We start from the raw sequence: 18586 nt of genomic DNA on the forward strand, positions 1-18586 counted from the left end.
AAAGCCTTAACCTCTCCCTCTTCTTAAACCTGTGCTAGTACTCTGTGACACTCCAGCCCCTTGGGTTCAAAAATGAGCTCATAGTTTGTTGTTGTTTTTTTTTTTTTTTTTTTCTCTCCTATTTCTTTTCAGCTACAGTTTTCTTCCTGCTGTGTCCTATCGATTTCTGATTCTGCTGCTCCGCCAGCCTCTCACAAGGGATACGCACTGATCCTGGAGGAATCCAGCTTCAGCGAGTGCAACTCCGAAGCTATTTAACCTAGCAGGCTTACGGACCACGGGAACGCGGTGTTCGATTAATTATTGATTAATTATGTTCACATTTAGCCTTTCTGTGGCATCAGGAGTGACTTTAACGCGTGACACCAGCCCAGCCTTTGCTTCGTGTAGCGTAGCCTGAGTGAGGTGAGGGGAAACCCTGCTACACCTACAGCGTGACGACGGCCTTTCACAGCCCTGCTGCTCATTTTTTTTCCTCATAAAGCAAGAAGCCGCTTGGGAACGCGGGGCACTGCCCGCCTCAAGGGCTGGCACCTCTGCCCTCAAGCTGTGAGGGGGCGTGAAATGGCCCCCGTGCCACCAGGCTGCTGTGGGGACACTAAAAATGCCGCCACCAACGTGAACGGCTCCACCTGGAGCTGCACCGAGCCGGGGGGCGGCGGGCAGGGGGCAGGGGGCGGCGGGCAGGGGGCGGCCATCGCCTCACCGCCCCCCCCCTCAGCCTTTGCCCCTCTTCAAAATGGCGGCGCCCCCCCTCAGCACGGGGCCGCTCTACCCTCCCGGGCGGTCCTCCCGGCTCGTCTCGTTGGTGAGCGCCCCCCTTTGCCCCGGCTCGGGAGGCGCAGTGTGCGCATGCGCGGGGCGGGAGGGGCGGGGGGAGCGCGCTCCTTCACTTCCGCCGTTGGGCGGCCGCTTCCGGTCCCCCCGTTCCTTGGTAACAATGGAGCACAAAATGGCCGCCTGAGGGGAGCGGCGGGCGGCGGGCACACGGAGCTCGGCGACGGGGCTGAGCCGCGACCGAGCCCGCGGCGGTGGGGAGGGGAGAGCCCGGGGAGAGCAGCGCAGCGAGAGCTCGGGCGAGCGGTGAGTGCCGGAGGCCGGCGGGCGGCCGCCCAAAATGGCCCGCGGCGGGGAGCGCCTCAGGAGCCCCTCAGGCCCCCCCCCCCCCCCTCCACCTCCAGGCCTTTAACGGCCAAAATCGCGCAGGGGAGGGGAGGGGAGGGGGAGGGAAGGGCGGCCCCTGGCTGGGGGGGGGGGGCGGCTGCGGGCGCTGCTCGGGGCCTCGCTGGGCAGCCCCAGCCCGGCAGCAGCGGGGCCTGGGGCTGGGGCTGGGCCTGGGGCTGAGGGGAGGAGGGGGACGGGGCAGGGCGCTCCTCGTGTCCCTCGTGAGGGGTCCCCATCGGTTTGGGACCTGCTGGGGTCTGTGGTGTTGGCGGTGCCGGCCCTGTTGGCACGTTAGCTGCCTTACCTTTGCTCTGTTACCTTGGTTTTCTGAGCAGATTCTTCCTTCCTTTTTATTTATTTATTTATTTTTTTTAACGCTGTTCGTTGACGTTCAGGGTTTCTGTTTACCACGCCTCAAAACTATTGGCAAGTGCAGTTGTGTGTTTCTTCATCCTCGGTGGCCTGCTGTAATGGAGGAGCAATGTCAAGCGGGTGTAACGTGTAGATTTTTAATGTTCATTATTTGTTCTGATTCTAGCATGTGGGGGAAGGAGCTCAACAAAAGCTTTCACAGCAAAAATACCGTTGTTTTTTATATATTTTTGTTTGTTTCTCAATTTGTCACAACAATAATCAGGAGGAGCTTGTAAACAGGAACTCAGACTGCGCCGTGCCCAGTCACACGGCTGAGGTATTTCCCTGCCCAGGCTGGCAGCGGTGCCTGGTTTCAGACTGGAAGTTGTCATCAAGATGCTAAAGCAGTCCCGATACCTACTTGTCCCTGAATGCTAACTGCAGTGACTTGACTATGTTTTTTATAAAGAATAGCTGACTGCTTCTTAGGCGGTTAATTATCTTAATTAAGAGTTTGATGCTTAGTTTTGTTGTGGTGGTCAACTAGCGCTTAAAATGAGTGGATTTCCTCTACAGAGTGACCGTTTTGGTATTAAACAAATTACGGTTTGGGATTTTGTCTCCCCTCCTGCTAACAAGTGGAAAGCATTCCACAGATTATAAAATTCAGGGGTTTTTGTTATGTTGCACAACTAAAACATGACAGTTCGTGCTACAGAAACGTTTGTGACTGAACAAGCGCACCGGCCTTCGTTGAGCACGTAGTGGCTGACATCTGTATCGTATTTATTTCCCATCTCCCTGAATACATGGACATACCAAGGTGTGCTGGAAACAGTGCTACAAGTGTCTGGTCTCTATTACGTGCCTTTTTTTCTGTTTCAGTATTTTTAGGGGAATGAGTAATGTGATCCCGCGATGGAAATATTTCCTTAAACACCCGCGTGTTAATGTACCTGGCTAGTTCATCACTTCGTTCCCCATCCCTATGGAAATGTATCAAAATAAGTTCCTTGATCTTGGTAGAATGCCTCTAATTGCAGCGGAGGTGTTGTAATTTCTTTTTTTACTGCTGTAGCTCAATGTTTTGACTTAATTTACATGAGCCTAAAGGTTCCGTTTGAGTCCAGCTTAACAGGTTACTAGGCTTTTCTATTTTATTTTTTTTATAGAGCTTTCCATTTCCGTGTACTAAAACATCTCTGAATCCAAGCAAGATTATTGGGTATTTATCCAAGTTCTTGAGCCATAATCTTAGTCTTGAGGAGAGCTTATCAGCTCTTTAGCTTGAGAAACTTGGTCTTCAAGGGATAAAGCAAAACTCAGGATATTTTTATGATGGTCTTGTGCATCTCAAAACCAACGCCTCTGAACAGAGCAGTGGCATAAAAACTTAGAGGCAGGGTCGTTGTGTGGTGGGTAGGGGCGGCCAGAAGTGACACGCAGCCTCAGTTCTGCTTTTCTGCAAATTCCTGGTTGCAGATCAGGTCATAAGAACCACACAAGGCTGCACCTCCCTCGCGTTGTCATTAACGAGGGCCTTGTTAGTGTCTTGCTGCTGCTCTGCAGTGCTGGAGCCCAGCTTTTTACTGAAGGAGGTCTGCGGAGTTGTGCAGCCTCATAAAATCATCTCAGGATAATTGAATATGTCGGAGAAGTCAGGGCGCGCTCACTTGCTCCTAATTTAGTAACTTAAAAGCATTTCACTTAGAGCAGCCTTAATTTCAACATGCAAGATGTATGTGCACATAATCTTGTTAGAGTGCTTGAGCTTGCCTGCCTTAGTTTGTCATCAGAAATGGAGCTACAGTCTTAGGATAGGTATGGAAATTCGCTTAGATTTTGCTGAAATTTTCCACTTTGATATTTGTTGGGTACCAGGCAGCAGCGATAACAACAAAAAGTCCTCGCATCGGAGTCGCCGGGGGGGGGTTGTATTTGCAGTGACTGGCAGTGTTTTCTTGGCCTTTTAGTAGAAGCTGTGTCGGCAACAGCTTTGTGCAGAAAGTGAGAGTAAAAACGTAGAGCTGGGCTTTTAAGTCAGTGCGACTGCCTCAGTGCTTCCCCTGACCAGAAGTTCTCCTTCCGCAGAAATCAAAGCGTGATGGCCTTCGGTTTTGTGGGCACAACTTCCTTACTTGGCAGCCCTGCTCATGCTGCTGGCTTTCCATGGCAGCGCTGGGTACGGGCGTGCAGCAGCGCTGCTTCCTTCGAGCTTTCTGCGTGCTGAGCCAGCAGGAAGCCTGCTGCTGGGGGAGAAGAGCCCAGCCTCACAACTGTCTTCTCCCAGAGCTGGAAAGTTGTGGTACCTTGTGGACGCTGAACTTTCTCTTCTGGGGTACCCTCCAAATTTGGGCCCAAAGGAAGTGCTGTCTGAATTTTGTTTTCAACGTCTGTGTGAAAAATGCTGTGCTGATAAGTGCAGAGGATGAAACGTGAAGCTCTTATTTTGGTGACTGTTGCCGTGTTCCATCTTCTTACTTCCGCCTTCATTCCCCATGCTCAGTGTTCTGGAATTGCTGAGTCCCACCCTTCCACCCAGAAGGTGATCTGGAAACCTGTAAGGAATTGTTTTGTTTCTGTGCCTAGATCTCTCTGAGGTGGGAATCAATACAGTAAGATGGGCAAGTGTTCGCCTCTTCCTATCAGCGTGTTCTGTTGAAAAATTTTCATTGTTGTTTTTTTTTATTCTGTGGAATTTTCTGCAGCTGTGCTGAATGAGTATTCATTTGCTTTCTGTTATTTAAAATGTACGTTCAGAGTGATGTCTGGCTGTATGGACTTTGCATTGAAACCTTCTGGGGCAGTGAATTGGCTGAATCCATGTCTAACTCTCTGTATTAAGTCAGCACTGAATTTCATTGCGGTTTACACGATGTACTTCTCAGAAGACAAGTTTCTTCCTGCTTTCCACAAGTGGGGCATGCTCCATGGTGTTTTTTGAGGCCAGGAGGACACAGAGTTCTTGTGCGTTTAGGATTTGTGGTAAGTTAAATCAGAAATTTTGAAGTTGTGGAGAGCTGTTGTTCATCAGACAATCAGAAAGCAAGAGTAGCAGGAAAAGGAGTGTGTCCAAAATTCATGCTGCAGTTTTGAAAGGTAGAAAAGTTCCTTGTTACCACTTCTGAGATGTAGATTAGGGAACTGCACCTACGCTGTTATAGCCTTCAGCCTAATTGCCAAGGAAGACTTGTGTAGCTACCCAGAAAGACAAAAAAAACATTGATGCAACGAAGCTCCATGTACAATGCAAATAGCTGTTTGATTTCACTGTTTCACGGTATCTCCTTTCCTTAATGATAGGATTCACTGACAGTTTTGTGCTTCTGCTTTTGAGCTTGCAGTCTGGAGAGATGAAATATTTAAGATGAAGATGTAGTTCCTGTTCTGTCTGCCTTTGGTTATTGAGAAGTTGTGCTCTGACGGGCGTGGAAACGATTTCTCCACTCATGAGTCTTCTAGGAAAGCCTGGTATTCGGATCGAACGCGGGCTGGGGGAGTCGGTGCTGCCCGTTAGGTCGGTCCTGTTTGTGCCTGAAGAGCCCGCAGTCACTGAGCTGCCTGGGGCCCATCCTGCCCAACGGGGCGGGATGTCAGAGCTGCTGGAAAGAGCGCTGAGCAGGCAGCTCTGCAGAAGAGCCACACAGCTAAAACATCTCTGAGGTGTGTTCGGTGAAAGAGGGGAGAGAACAGCTAACCCGAAACGAGCCCAAACCAGAAATACCAAGTGGTGCAGCTTCCCCTACTGAGTCGCTGCTTTTAGTCAAAGGGTTTGACAATTCCTGCAGCCTAGGAGTAGGCAAGGTGCTCTGCTGGCTGAAGTACCTAATTAAGCTGAGGTTATGAATCATAAATGAGAAATTAGCCTTTTGCTGAGCGCATCTATGAGACACTTATTCATATTGCCATCATCCTTTCTGTGTATACCAAGGTATTAATTATGTTGCTGGGCCGTGAGGTAATTCAGGAAACGTTGGAACACTCAGGGCGCTCCGCCTTCGCACGTAACGTTGAGACGCCAGCAGCGCCTCGATGGGGGGAGTTTGAGAGACCTTGGCTGCGCAGCCGGCTCGTAAGCATCTCATTTGTTTCTGCACATCAGCTAAGTGCCTTTCTCTTCTTAAAATTTGAGGCTTGCCTCGTAAATCTGATGAAGATTATAATGTTAAGGTTTCGTGTTTTCAAGAATGCCGGCTAAGGTAGTGTTCTGGTGTTAATACAGGTAACTGATGTCAGGAAATAGGAACCATTTTTAAAGGGGAAAGAGCTAGCAATTTAGCACCGGGACTTCTGTTCCATCAGTACTTTTGGGGGAAGAATTCTCTAGTCTGTCAGTGCTAAGCACTCCGGAGACGCCCAGTGTTACTGGCAAAGATAAAGGGACAACCCGAGTGTTTTATTCCTGCCTGCTGTCCCACTCCTTTTCTTTTAATGACTGTAAATTCCTGACTGGCTTCTGTTTACACACTCATGAATTGGCATGTGGGAAAAGGTAAGAGACTTCTGGTACTGTGTACCATAGGGAACATCTAGGATTGGTAAATCATCCCTATGCACGAGCGCATATTACATCCTCTTGAATAAAATGAAGTATCAGTACCTGCTTGGGGCTTGCTGTTCTTGCTGCCGCAGTCTGTAGCAGCAGTGGGGAGGCAGCTAGTCAGCTGTGCTCTGAGATCTGAGATTGTTGGAGCGTAACTGCGGGAAGATCCTTTGCTGACTCGTCAAAGGATGGGAACACCAATTAAGAATTCACTGTAGTATTCACAGGAAAATATCTGGATCTTCAGCTGCTGAAGAATATTTCCCTTCATTTATTTATTTTTTTAAGAAAAAGTAGTTTATTCTAGCTGTGATTCAGTACAATACCTTCTTTTGGGCAGCCTTCAGGTGATTTTTTTTTTCCTGTTTCCTGTAAAAAAAAAAAAAAAAAGATTTTCATTACTGGATATCCCGGCTGAAGCTGGCAGTAGTTGACAGATCTGAACTTCCTACTCACAGACGTGACCTTCCCCACCCTTTGTCAACTCAGTGCTGACAGGGAAGAACACTAAATAAGGAAATTCTGAATCTTTTCACATGAGTAAGAACAAAGTCTTACTTTGAGTTGAACGAAACCACTAGGAGAAAGAGAAACAGAGTTGAAGCGCACCTGCTTATTAGATAATCAAATGTTGGGTATTCTTTTGTAACTTAATAGTATACCTGTAGCTTTTCCCTCGTCAGGTTTCTCTGTGTTGCTGCAGTCAGCTTCCTTAAGCTGGTCGTAATTTGCTGCAGTGTGTGAGCTGAGAGCAGAAGCCTGAATCCCCCGAATGAGGGAAGGGTTCCCAAGTTATTTGTGTGACCCTCCACCACATCAAAAATGGAGCAGCACTGCCACCACGGGAACCCTGCAAGTGGGATTTGTGCTGAGATCCCAGATCTGAGGCTTTTTCTTAGCCATGATGTCTTTGCAGTCTTGACCAGCAGCTGACTTTAAAGTTGAAAGCTGAAAGAGGAGGAGAGGGGAGCAAGCCTGGAAATAAGGAAGACTGACTTTGCTGTAGTTTCAGCATTCCTAAAGAGTCAGCTGTTGAAGCGTGCATCAGTCTGTTGGTAAAGAAGAGGTTATTTTTCTCAACGTCACTTGTTTTGCCTCTGCCTTTCTTCCTGACCAAAAGCAGTGTCCTCTACACCTTCTGAAATGGAGTGGGCAAAAGTCTCACTGTCAAGTAGGTGTTAGATAGCCAAGGTGCCCGCGAGCACTGGAGTTTGCAGTCAAAAGGAAAATTGCAAAGCATAAGCAGTAACCAAATGTCAGACTTTGTATACATAATGCACTCTTTTAAAACCTGTTGTTGAATTAGCCTAGTGCCTACAAATCTGCTAATGTTGCAGTTTGTGAAGAACACGTGTTTTAAGCTCAGTAAAAATCAAGGTAGCAACCATTCTGAGGAAAGTATTTTACAAACAGCTTTATGCTGCCCCTGTCCTTTAGCGTTACTGCATTCCCTGATTTTCCTAATTGTGCTGTCAACTTTGCTTCACTGCCGTCAGTTTCATGGAAAAAAAAAAAAAGAAAATGCTGGTTAGAGCATTTTCCAAAGATAAAGCATCTTCCTGGGCTTTATTTTGGAATCAAGTCTCGTTCTACGTGGTTTATTATTCAGGTGTCTCTTGTAAAAAGCAGCAGCTTTGTCTTCCTGGTATTTTCCTTCGATTTGATATGTCTTGAAGTTAGTTGGGGTCATAGCTGTGTTGCAGAAAGCGTGTAAAAAGCTGTCAGGTTTCAAGCAAGCTCTGTTCTCGTTGGAAGTACGTGTCTGAGGTTTGAAGGGCACACGGATTTCATAACTGAGCCCAGTCCGAGTGGGACGTACCTGCTGGAACCGTTGTGCAACTTCCCCTGTGAGTGGGTTTACTTGACAGCGTGTCACATGCGAGTCTTCAGACTGGCCATGCAGTCTTCGGGTTGCACCAGAGATGTAGCAATGCAGGGCCAGCTGCTGGCCTTCCGTCTGGAACGGTGGTAACCCCGCAGATTGCTGCTGCTTACTGATTCTCATGGAAACAAATCCCAGTAGCCTTCCACACCTGTAACACGGAGGGCCAACAGGTCATCTGTGCTTTAACATGACTAACCTAAAACAAGTTTTACTGCGTCAGAATGAGGGCTGGAGTGGCTGTTTCTATCATCTGCAAGCCTGCAATAGTGGGGTGTCCTATCCTGTGGAATTTCCTACTGCCACACAGAGGTTGTCAGCGCACTTTAATGTTCACAATAGCAGCTGAAGTAAACTCCAGTCGGAGATCATGCGGCACTGGTGTTAACTGTGGGCAGTCCTGACTTGACAGCTGTGCTGACAAACCAAAAAAAGATGCTTTTTGCACTAGACAGATGTCTGAATGTTGGAAACTTTCCAGCAAGAAGCAAAGAGCTTTATTCTTCCATGTCACATGCAACATGGTTTAAATGAAAGGAACATTTTTTTGATGGGGAATATTATTGCAGAGCTTTTTAGCATGCAGAGGATTAGCTTGCTAATCACCTCTCTGAGTAACTAGATTCTACCAGTTATACAGGAAAATTCTTGATGTTGTGAGTAGCGAGGCATGATGATTAAGGAAACTAGTTATTTTAACTTCATTTGATATATTTGCATGGCACAACTAGTGCCAGTATGTCTCCTGCATTTGCATGTCTTTTGTTTTAATTTTGACCAAATATAGACACTGTATTAATTTAATTTTCTTTTTTTTTTTTTTTGAGATGCTGTGAAGGATCTCTTCCAAATGAAAAACAATGTGAGGAGAAGACTTTTTTATTTTTTTTTAATATAACCACATTATAGAAAATAGTTCTTCGAAGCAGAAGTTCTGGCAGGTATACATGGTGGAGTTTTGTCCTGGAAATGTATTAGTCATCAACATCAGTAATTCACTAATTACTGAAACTTGCAAGCAAATTCGTCTCTTGACTTACAGCTACAGAGCTGATTTTACAACTGCTTTTTCATTTTGGAGGATACTAATAGCCCCGTCTCTTCTTTTTTCATATATAGTGTTCTATAGCATCTTCAGACTCATTTATTTAAATCCCTTCATTCTGTTAAAACTCACTTGGATGTTGAAGAGGGTGGTTCTCTTAATTGGCAGTAAATTAGATTGATTTCTGCTTTCTTTACCATAGTGCAGGGAAAGAAGGAGTGATGAATGTTTAATCTCTTTTAGAGTACTCTTTCAGAGTTAGTATAATCACGTATGGTTTGTGCCTCGTGCTACGCTGTTGTATGGCACTGTAAGGCATGGCTTTGGGATTCATGAGGCAGTTGCAGTATTAGGAGTATTTTACGTCAAAAAGATTGTTGTGGACACTTAGTAAACTGATACTATTCCATGGTGTTTGTGCTTGCTGCTTTGAGTATAAGTAGTGGTGGCTCTAGACTTTGTAGTTCTGGAAGTCGCTCGTGCTTTGAAATTGGCTGCAAAATGACATGGATCACAACAAAACCAATCTTAACTGAAAATCCATTAGCAAAGTCTTTTTCTCCTTAACTTAATGAAGAATATACTACAGGTTAAACATCTAAATATCATGCTGTGTTTCACTAAGTTGAACGAAGAGTTTCTTTTTTTCTTTTTTAGATACTCTTCCATTTGTCAAGATGGAGAGCTCAGATTCTAGTGATAAAGGAAATATCGATCAATCCGAAGCACAACGTCAGAGTCAGCTAGATCGGTTAGATCGAGAAGAAGCTTTCTATCAGTTTGTAAACAACCTGAGCGAAGAGGACTACAGGCTGATGAGAGATAACAATTTGCTAGGAACACCAGGTAGGTTATGCTTGTGTATATACATCTTACTGGAATTGCCTGTAGTTGATTTGCGTCGTTTTCTGTTCTCCTCAATCTCTTTCACCCATTTAGTTCATGTGCTGCAGTTGTGTTCCGTGGTAGGAGTAGCTTCTTGCTACCTTGTACATACTCAAAATTGAGGGCTCCACCATGGAGAGGTGGTTGGGACAATGTGGATTCATCAGATACTAAAGTCTGCTGTTCATACCACTTGATGGGAACATCCAGAGTTGACCCTGTTATGGCCTCTTAGACTTCTGGGACAGAAAAGAAATCGCCCTTAAGCATGTGTGAAAACTTTATGCTGGTATTAAGAGTTTGTAACTAGGATAATTAATCTGGTGCAAGATTCTGCATGGGTGTTTTTATGTCCATTTTTAATCAACTTATTACTTTAAATTGACTCTTTATAAGATGATGCCTAATTGAAACTAGTTATAATTTAAAACATGACTTCAACTAATTTGAACTTTTTTTCGTGCTTGTGAACACATTATCATTTTTTTTTTCCCACTCTGGACAGCCATTTAATTGGAATAGGCTGAAGAAAACTGCTGATGAGTTGCAGAGGTTGCAGAACCAGAAAGCACATTTGTCTTTTTTGAGTAGGTTGAAACTGTTGGATCCTTCAGCAAAACTTATTTGGAAGAGTGGTGCTGAAGTGTCTGAACTGCCCCTTAGCAACCTGCTTGGCAGTCTCATTATGGCAGGATTTAATTAGAGGAAAAAAAAAAAAGACAACACAGTGGCTTGTACCTTCTGTAGAAGCTTTTGATAATGCTTGCCATACATATGATTTGGAAATATTTCTGGAAAATTTTGCTTATTTTCTAAGGTGAAATTACTGAAGAAGAGTTGCTGAGAAGGCTACACCAAGTTAAAGAAGGTCCGCCACAGCAAAACAGTGATGAGAATAGAGGTATATACAGTATTTGTGAAAACTCTTAACTTTAGCACCCCATACGGACCTTAACTTGAGTGCAGGAGTGGAACAAGTTAAGCCTAGGCAGGTGCAAGGTGAGCTTTGTTTCAAAACTAAGTGAACGTTATGTCTGATATCTGCTGCACAGATCAGTTTGGGACAGATTTCACCCATAACGTGTCTGTTACTTGCATCAGAATAAAGTTCCATTTAGGTTTCTTTTTCTTTGTTTTGAAGATTGTTTTCCTGTCTGCTCCCTTTGGGGATGCTTTTTGGCAATTCTGCTTTTTGTTTTTATTCACCATTCTTCCCTTCCAAAGGTGCTCTATGGGTTTTGTTATCACCCCTCTAAAGAGGTTGGTGGAGGATTCTTGGAGCTTACCACTGGGGTTCATTCTTCAGTAAGATGGGTTTGCTGCACAGCTGATCTCCAAGTGAAGGGTCAGGACAAACATAGGTCTCGATTCAGTGAGATCCCTTAATTGTTTGGAAAGGAAAACACAGAATATTGATGTGTTTTAACACATGAAGTAAGACTCTACATTTACAGTAAATAATATGTGTTACTTAGACTTGTTTGCTGTGTGATGGCTGCAGCCTGTCTGTGCATATTAGGAAAAAGAAATCCACTCCTGCTCCCTTAATAGAGCTCTAGTAGATAAGAACTGTGATGCTACATGTGAAACTACAGTTGCTCTTGATGGGATTAAGCGCTTCTAAACTGTCGCTTTTTTAATTTAAGCACTTATGTTTTTGGAAAAGATCACTCCAATGTTAGCTAAGTACTCTAATTTTGGTAGTTCACTGTCTTTTTCACAGGTGCAGAATCCGCAGAAGATGTTTCAAATGGAGATTCTATAATAGACTGGCTTAATTCAGTCCGACAGACTGGAAATACTACACGAAGTGGGCAACGAGGAAACCAATCTTGGAGAGCAGTGAGCCGGACTAACCCAAATAGTGGTGACTTCAGATTCAGTTTGGAAATAAATGTCAACCGTAATAATGGGAACACAAATCCGGAAACTGAGAATGAGCCATCTGTAGAGCCTTCCAGTGGGGAGGATTTGGAAAACAGCCAAAGTGACTCTGAAATTCCAAGGTCTGAATCACCGTCTGTAAGGCAGCCTGGATCAGAAAGGAGCACTTCAGAGGAGCTAACAACTGAGGAAGCTTCTCCTAGAGGGCAGAGGAGAGCGAGAAGTAGGAGCCCAGAACAGCGGAGGACACGGGCTAGGACTGATAGAAGTAGGTCACCTATTAATCCAGTGAGTGAGGCTCCTCGCAGGTCTCATCACAATACATCATCTCAAACGCTTGACCATTCGTCAGTGAATGAAGCTGAGGGAAGCTCTAGAACTAGGCAGCATGTGACGTTAAGGCAGCATGCAGTGGGGACTGAGATGCCGAGTGAAAACGCAGTTCTGTTTTCAGCCCCTGAAACAAGACCTGCTCCTCAGGCGGCAGGTTCTTCAGAAACTAATGGTGCCAGTGAGTCTGCAACTCCTGGGCAGAGGCCTCCTACCATAGTGCTCGATCTTCAGGTGAGAAGAGTTCGTCCCGGGGAGTATCGGCAAAGGGACAGCATAGCCAACAGAACTCGGTCCCGGTCCCAGACCCCTAACAACACGGTCACTTACGAGAGCGAACGGGGAGGGTTTAGGCGCACGTTTTCACGTTCAGAACGGGCTGGAGTGAGAACTTATGTCAGTACCATTAGGATTCCTATTCGTAGGATCTTAAACACAGGCTTGAGCGAGACTACATCAGTTGCTATTCAGACTATGCTGAGGCAGATAATGACAGGCTTTGGAGAGCTGAGTTACTTTATGTATAGTGATAGTGATGCAGATCCTAGTGGCCCCGCTCCAAATCAGAACGTGGATGCTTCCGAGCCGCAGAACGGAGGTGGTGGTAGTTCAGGCAATGAAAGTACGGATGTTAGCTCAGGGGAGGTGTACGAAGGTGGTAATGAAGGTGGTTCAACATCTGGTGCCAGACGGGAAGGTCGGAATACAAGAGGATCGGTCACGTTTGAAGAAAGTGGTTCTCTCCCATTCCTTAGCCTAGCACAATTTTTCCTACTAAATGAAGATGATGATGACCAACCAAGAGGACTCACCAAAGAACAAATTGACAACCTAGCCATGAGGAATTTTGGTGAGAGCGATGCTCTGAAAACCTGTAGCGTGTGTATTACGGAGTACACCGAAGGCAACAAGCTTCGGAAACTGCCTTGTTCTCACGAGTATCATGTCCACTGCATCGATCGCTGGTTATCAGAAAATTCCACTTGTCCCATTTGTCGCAGAGCAGTCTTAGCGTCTGGTAACAGAGAGAGTGTTGTCTAAATGAGATCTGAATTCATGGCCAAGCAGCTAGTGTAATAGTGATGGGCAAAGAAGTCACTTACTATATGGCCACTTTTTGAGTGGTACCTCATTGTATAATACTGACTTGGAGTGAATCTTCCCTCATGAGAGCATTTTCTCTGAATTCAAGCTTGTAAAATCCTAAAATTCCTTTAATTAGGGGTTTCGACATCTAGCCAGTTTGTGTGATTAAATTTCACTTGTCCAAAGACGCCTACCAATTTAAAAATACTTTTTTCTTTATGAAGAGTAAGTTCTAGCCACTTCCTTCCCCCAGCCCAATAAACATTTTGTCCTAAAGATTGTGCTTACAAGGAGTCTGAGAAGTCATCCCAGCTTAATGTACATGAGCCGTAGATGATTTTCTGCAAGAAATCCAACTGACTGAAAAAGATAACACAAATTTAATTGCACACTTGAACATGTTTTAAATTTTCATACTGGGTTAATATTGGACGTGTCTGTAAATAACACTAATGTTAGCCCTTTCCCCATCACTATGGCACGCTGTAGGATGAGCTGTTAGCTTAATTGGGATATTTATCTTGTTGTGGAAATATAAGAATTGCCTATGCTTGTTTAAATAAAAAAAAATCTGTTTTAAAATTGTAAAGCTTTTTTGTAGAAGCTCAGTACTTTTCCAATGCACTGTTGTACTAACGCATTAAGAATTAAAATTGTACCATGCTTAGAAATTGAGAATGCTTTTCATACAAAACCCACCACACAGAGAGCAAACTAAATACAAGAGAGCTGCTTTTGTAACTGTGTGCCTGTCAAGAGCAGTGCATATCTGTACTATTTATGTGAAAAGCTACTGTAATATAAAAACAGTTGAATTAGACATCTTAATTGCATTTAAGAAATGGAAATTAAATGTTTATAATTGCAGTGTTTTGGCTCAGTAATGTCACCCAAAAAGATGATAAAAGTTAGAAACTGTTCTAATGGCTGTTTTTTTCTTTATACGGTTCCTAATATGTAATAATATAAACTGGTGTGCACCAGGTTATTCCGTGAGGTTTATGCCCAGTTTTCGCATTTTTTTACTTTAAATTTTAAAGGTAACCCTGTATGATTCTTCAGCAGACAAATAGTAACCCCCACCCCCCCAATCAGCTTCAGCAATATCAGTTCTGTTCAGTGAACATGATCTATCCAGTGTTGGTTTGAGTGCTGCAGAAAAATAAGTGTTAAATGGAAGAGAGATTAATTACGAGAATGCTATGTTAAATTTGGAGATTATAATTGATTACTGGAATGTTTGTAATGTTATTCTTAAGATTGGCTACGCATTCCAAAACAGACTCCTTATGCTCTCATTGGAAGGTCTGAACAATTACCTTTAGAAGTGTGTTTGTGGCACACAGAAATGGAGAACCAGAAGCTGTGTTGCTGCCTCGATGTGGTCCTGAGCAACCTGCTTGGGTGGCCCCGCTCGAGCAGGGTTTGGACCACATGGCCCCAGAGGTCCCTGCCAACTGCAGCCAGTCTGATCCTGTACCTTAACTCAGCAGTGTCAGGGGAAAGCATCCCTGCACTTCAATGAGCTGTCTTTGTTGTATTCTCTAGTGTTGTTCTTATTTTTCCCCTAGCTTATGTCTGCAACAGGGAAAGCAGTGTTTCTTTCACCTCCAGAGTGATAGTTGCAATGGGATATGAACTGCTCTTGCTGGCTGTAAGGGAAATGTTGCGTGTTCCTCAGATGATAAAACCAAAGCTAGCCTATTTTTTTTTTTTTTTTTGGCTAATTAAAAAACATTTTTGATGTTTTCTAGTGGTGGTTGCATAAAATACAGTCTCTGCTCTAAGCCATTTTTAATGTCTCATCAGTTAAGGAGTCCACCATTTCCCAAAATTCACATTTTTTTTTATATGTGTGCATTTTGTGTTGTTTGCTTTAGTGGGAAACCCTGACTGGCTATCGAGCTTGCTTTCCTCCTGGTGGGACACACTGTCATGGCACAAGGAATAAGTGTTTTGGGGGGATTTTGTTTGTTTTTAAGAGGGATAAATAAGCTCATGCTTTTAATTTTTTCCCTCTGTGACACGCATCACTCTGAAATTGGAGGTTAGCTATTAACTTCAGGTGCTGGACTCTCATGAATGTAGGTAACGTATTTGATGCCAAAATTTCTTCAACAAAATAACACTTCTGAATTTCTTCCAGCAGCATTCACATAGCAAATACCTGCTATCGGTTGCAGTTTCCAGTAGCTCTATTGACTTACTGGAGCGTAGAATCAGAAGGAAAAAAAAACAACTAACCTTCTCCACATGAATGCCATTTTAGATTTTGAAAACCTGACATACTTCTCTGAAGACTAAGCACGGTGACAAGCAAGAAAGGAGCCCATTAGTGCTACTTAACGCCAGGCACGGCTGTGATGCGTGTCAGCCAACATAGCTTTGTTTTTTAACGTTCTGAGTTTCCAGTAACTGGACACTTCGGTAGGCTCAACTTTACAGTTCTGTTATAGCTTAATAGTGGCATGCCTTATCATTTTATCTTTCTGTAATGATAGCAACTAATAAAATGTTGGAGGTTTCCCAAATGGTACCAAGAACAAGTACTTTAAGCTCAGTTGAGAAGCCCTTGAGTGTTCTCAATGTTTTACACGCCTTTTCCAACGCTGAGTGTGCTGACGGTGCTGGGGGCTAGGTGCCCAAGGTCTGGAAGGGTTAGCAGGAATTAAATTGCTGACATGACGAAGAGCTCCTTGTGCAGCTGAGTCATCTGTTGGCCCCTGCAGTAGTGCTGGGGAAGAGCAGTGTCCCGGCTGCTGGGAGCTGCAGCCAAGAGCTCGGTGGTGGCCGCCAGTGCCTTTGTATCGCACCGCATCCACAAACCCTGCACTTCTGCGGGTGGGTGTAGGGCTGGGGTCTGGCAAGAGGAATTCCCAATTGCTGCTGCATTTTTATGGGGTAATTCCATTTCTGTCCTTTTAAAGTTGTGTTGCAGTTAGGAAAAGTCAGTGTTTCCACGTTGGTTGCTAACAGAACGTGAAATGCATTAATTTTAAAGGCTCACTGTTAGCTGGTTTTGCAGTTTGAAGTCATTATGGTGTTGAGATTTTGTACACATCGCTGCCCTTGGGTTGCTCTTTCTTGGTATTAGAGGTGGGATGCAGCACCTTTACTCACGCTTATAGCCACATGAAAGGTTAAAATGGCCATTTTTGTCATTTTGAAATGCCTGCTTGTACAGAAAAGAGAAGTGCAGAGGCAGAGGCAGCCTTGCTGCGGCAGCTGCCTGGCTCGTAGTGCCACCTTGTGGGAGCCTCTCTTACCCTTGCAGAGCCGGCACAGATCTCCAGCCCGTCGCTTGGAGCAGCCTGGTTTCTTCTTGCTCAGAAGGCTTGTGCTTTGTTTTTCAAAGGGATTCCCTCTTACCGCCTGCCTCCCTCGGTAGCGTGGTGTTTTTTCCAAACCACCCAAGCTGCTGTTGGGAGTGCTTATCTGGTGGGTGAGCTGGATTCCTGTCCTACGGGACAGCTCTCTGACAGCAGGACCCCCATACACAGCTGCGAAAGCAGTTGTGAGGCCAAAACCTAGAAGAGCGAATGGTATTTTTTTAATTAAGAGCATGTTTGATAGTTTAACTCAGATTGCAAACTGATACAGAGTTGTGGGTGCTTACTTTTTTTTTTTTTCTTTTTATTTTTCTTTAAATTAGGGCTTTATCCATTAAAAGACTGTGAAGACTTATTCCTGGGGTTTGTTAGCTTTCCTTTTTACATGCACTTTTTTTTTTTTAATCACTTACAAGAGGTTGGGTTGTGTTTTTTTTTTTTTTTTTTTTTTTTTTGCAAAGAACTTGTAGGCAGTTAATTGACTCGTTTTAAAAAAACGATTTCATTAGCGTAGCTACCGCATGCATAGAAATTACTCATTAAAAGTTTAAAGACTTTTGGTAGGAAGTATTAACGTGCATGCACAGCAGCTGCACTAACACGATACTGTACCAGTTTTGAAGGAGCCATAATTGTCCATTGTGTCAGCTTGCAAACTAATGGATTTCCCACTAATGTTGACACAATGGACCGTAATGACTGTCATCCCCGTTTCCTCTCAGTTAGCTGGATTATGCAAATACGTCGCGTCCAAAGGGCTGTTTCCCTGTCTAATTGCAGGGGATGTTTATCTTGCGAGGGTTGCCTACACAATGGGGAGGCTCCGCACCGTGTCATGATAAGGAGGGCCCGACTTGGCGAGGGAAGAGGCGGTGGCACGGCTGCCCGTGGGGCTGTGGCTCTTCGTGGCTTTTTCTGAAGCTCCCAACGCAATCTTGGCACCACACTGCAAGGCTCACCTGGTTGGCGTAAGCCGTGGCCTTATCTTTGGCTTGAGCTCCTTTTCGTTACCATAAAGTGTACATCTGTACGTGCCCGATTATTTTGGGTTTCTCCCCATCATGCCGCAGGGACTCATTGCTTGCTGCGATCAAGTGTTGGTGAGCGTTGGCTCGGAGCCATGTTAAGGGAATCTGTAACAAATTCAGAAATATTTCCGATCTTTGCATACTCTAGGCTTTTTTTGTTTCTTTCTTTCTTTGTCCTTGACTGGGGAGGGAAGGAGGAAGGTGAAGAGACAGGACTGATGGTAACTTCCCCAAAGTACATGAAGTCTGTGTTGTGTTAAAAAAGAAAATCAATTTGCATCTGTTATACCAGGGCTTCCCAACCTCTTCTTGAGATGTCTTTTAACCATACTTTTGGGTTTGTTTTGATTATTTTATGTGGTTTTGGTCCCTTCAGCTAAAACACCCAACACCCCTTCCTGACTCTCCCTCTCTGCCAGTACGGCTCGCGGTTGGGAAGCCCTGAATTCAACTGAGAATGTAACAGTTTCCTTTTTTTTTTTCTTTTTTTCTTTTTTTTTTTTTTTTTTTTTTTCTTTTTGTACAGTGCTTTACATCTGTTTATACTGGACTTGTTTAGTACAAAATGGTACTCTGAGGTCATCGGACAACAGTTCGACCAGATTTGATAGCTAATATTTAGGAGGAGTTTGTTCCCTATGTAAGATGTCATAATGCAAATTTAAATAGACTCAATAAAATGCATGAAGTGACCATTTTGTGCTTGATCATCACTCCTTGGGCTTATTCTTCTCAGGGTGGGAACGTGCTGGAGTAACGATGGATGTGGCAGGAATTTATGCGCGCCTTTTGCCTTGAGGCCAGGCAGAAAGAAAAGACCCGGAATGGTGCAGCTTAGTTCCCTGAAGCATTTATTGCTCTTTAGTACATAAACCAGAGGCAATAAATCTTACGATGAGCCAGATGTGTAAATCTGTCCTTGGATAATGTGGGATAAAGCAGTAAGTTACCTCCTGAGTGTGAGCTGTGACTTTTACGGGTACCCATCAGCGACCGGGCGCTGGCAGGGCTGAGCCCCACCAGAAATGCCCCAAACGCTTCGCAGTGCTCGTGGCT

General features: G+C 44.5%; 1 protein-coding gene across 4 annotated transcripts; it reads left to right on the top strand.

Annotated features, from left to right (window-relative positions):
* Positions 1–906: 906 nt before the first annotated feature.
* RLIM (ring finger protein, LIM domain interacting) lies at positions 907–15412 on the top strand. 4 transcript variants are annotated; one of them, XM_068696810.1, is made up of 5 exons: positions 907–1083; positions 8771–8805; positions 9646–9834; positions 10691–10774; positions 11597–15412. In XM_068696810.1, exons 3-5 carry the CDS (start codon positions 9666–9668, stop codon positions 13126–13128), a joined length of 1785 nt encoding a protein of 594 aa, XP_068552911.1. In that variant the 5' UTR covers positions 907–1083; positions 8771–8805; positions 9646–9665; the 3' UTR covers positions 13129–15412. The 4 variants fall into 4 exon arrangements, with proteins under 4 accessions (XP_068552911.1, XP_068552910.1, XP_068552914.1 ...); XM_068696809.1 differs by lacking the exon at positions 8771–8805; XM_068696812.1 differs by lacking the exons at positions 907–1083; positions 8771–8805 and adding an exon at positions 8860–8884.
* Positions 15413–18586: the final 3174 nt, after the last annotated feature.

The sequence above is a fragment of the Anas acuta genome, chromosome 13, assembly GCF_963932015.1.
Source record: "Anas acuta chromosome 13, bAnaAcu1.1, whole genome shotgun sequence".
In the NCBI taxonomy this organism is placed as follows: domain Eukaryota; kingdom Metazoa; phylum Chordata; class Aves; order Anseriformes; family Anatidae; genus Anas; species Anas acuta.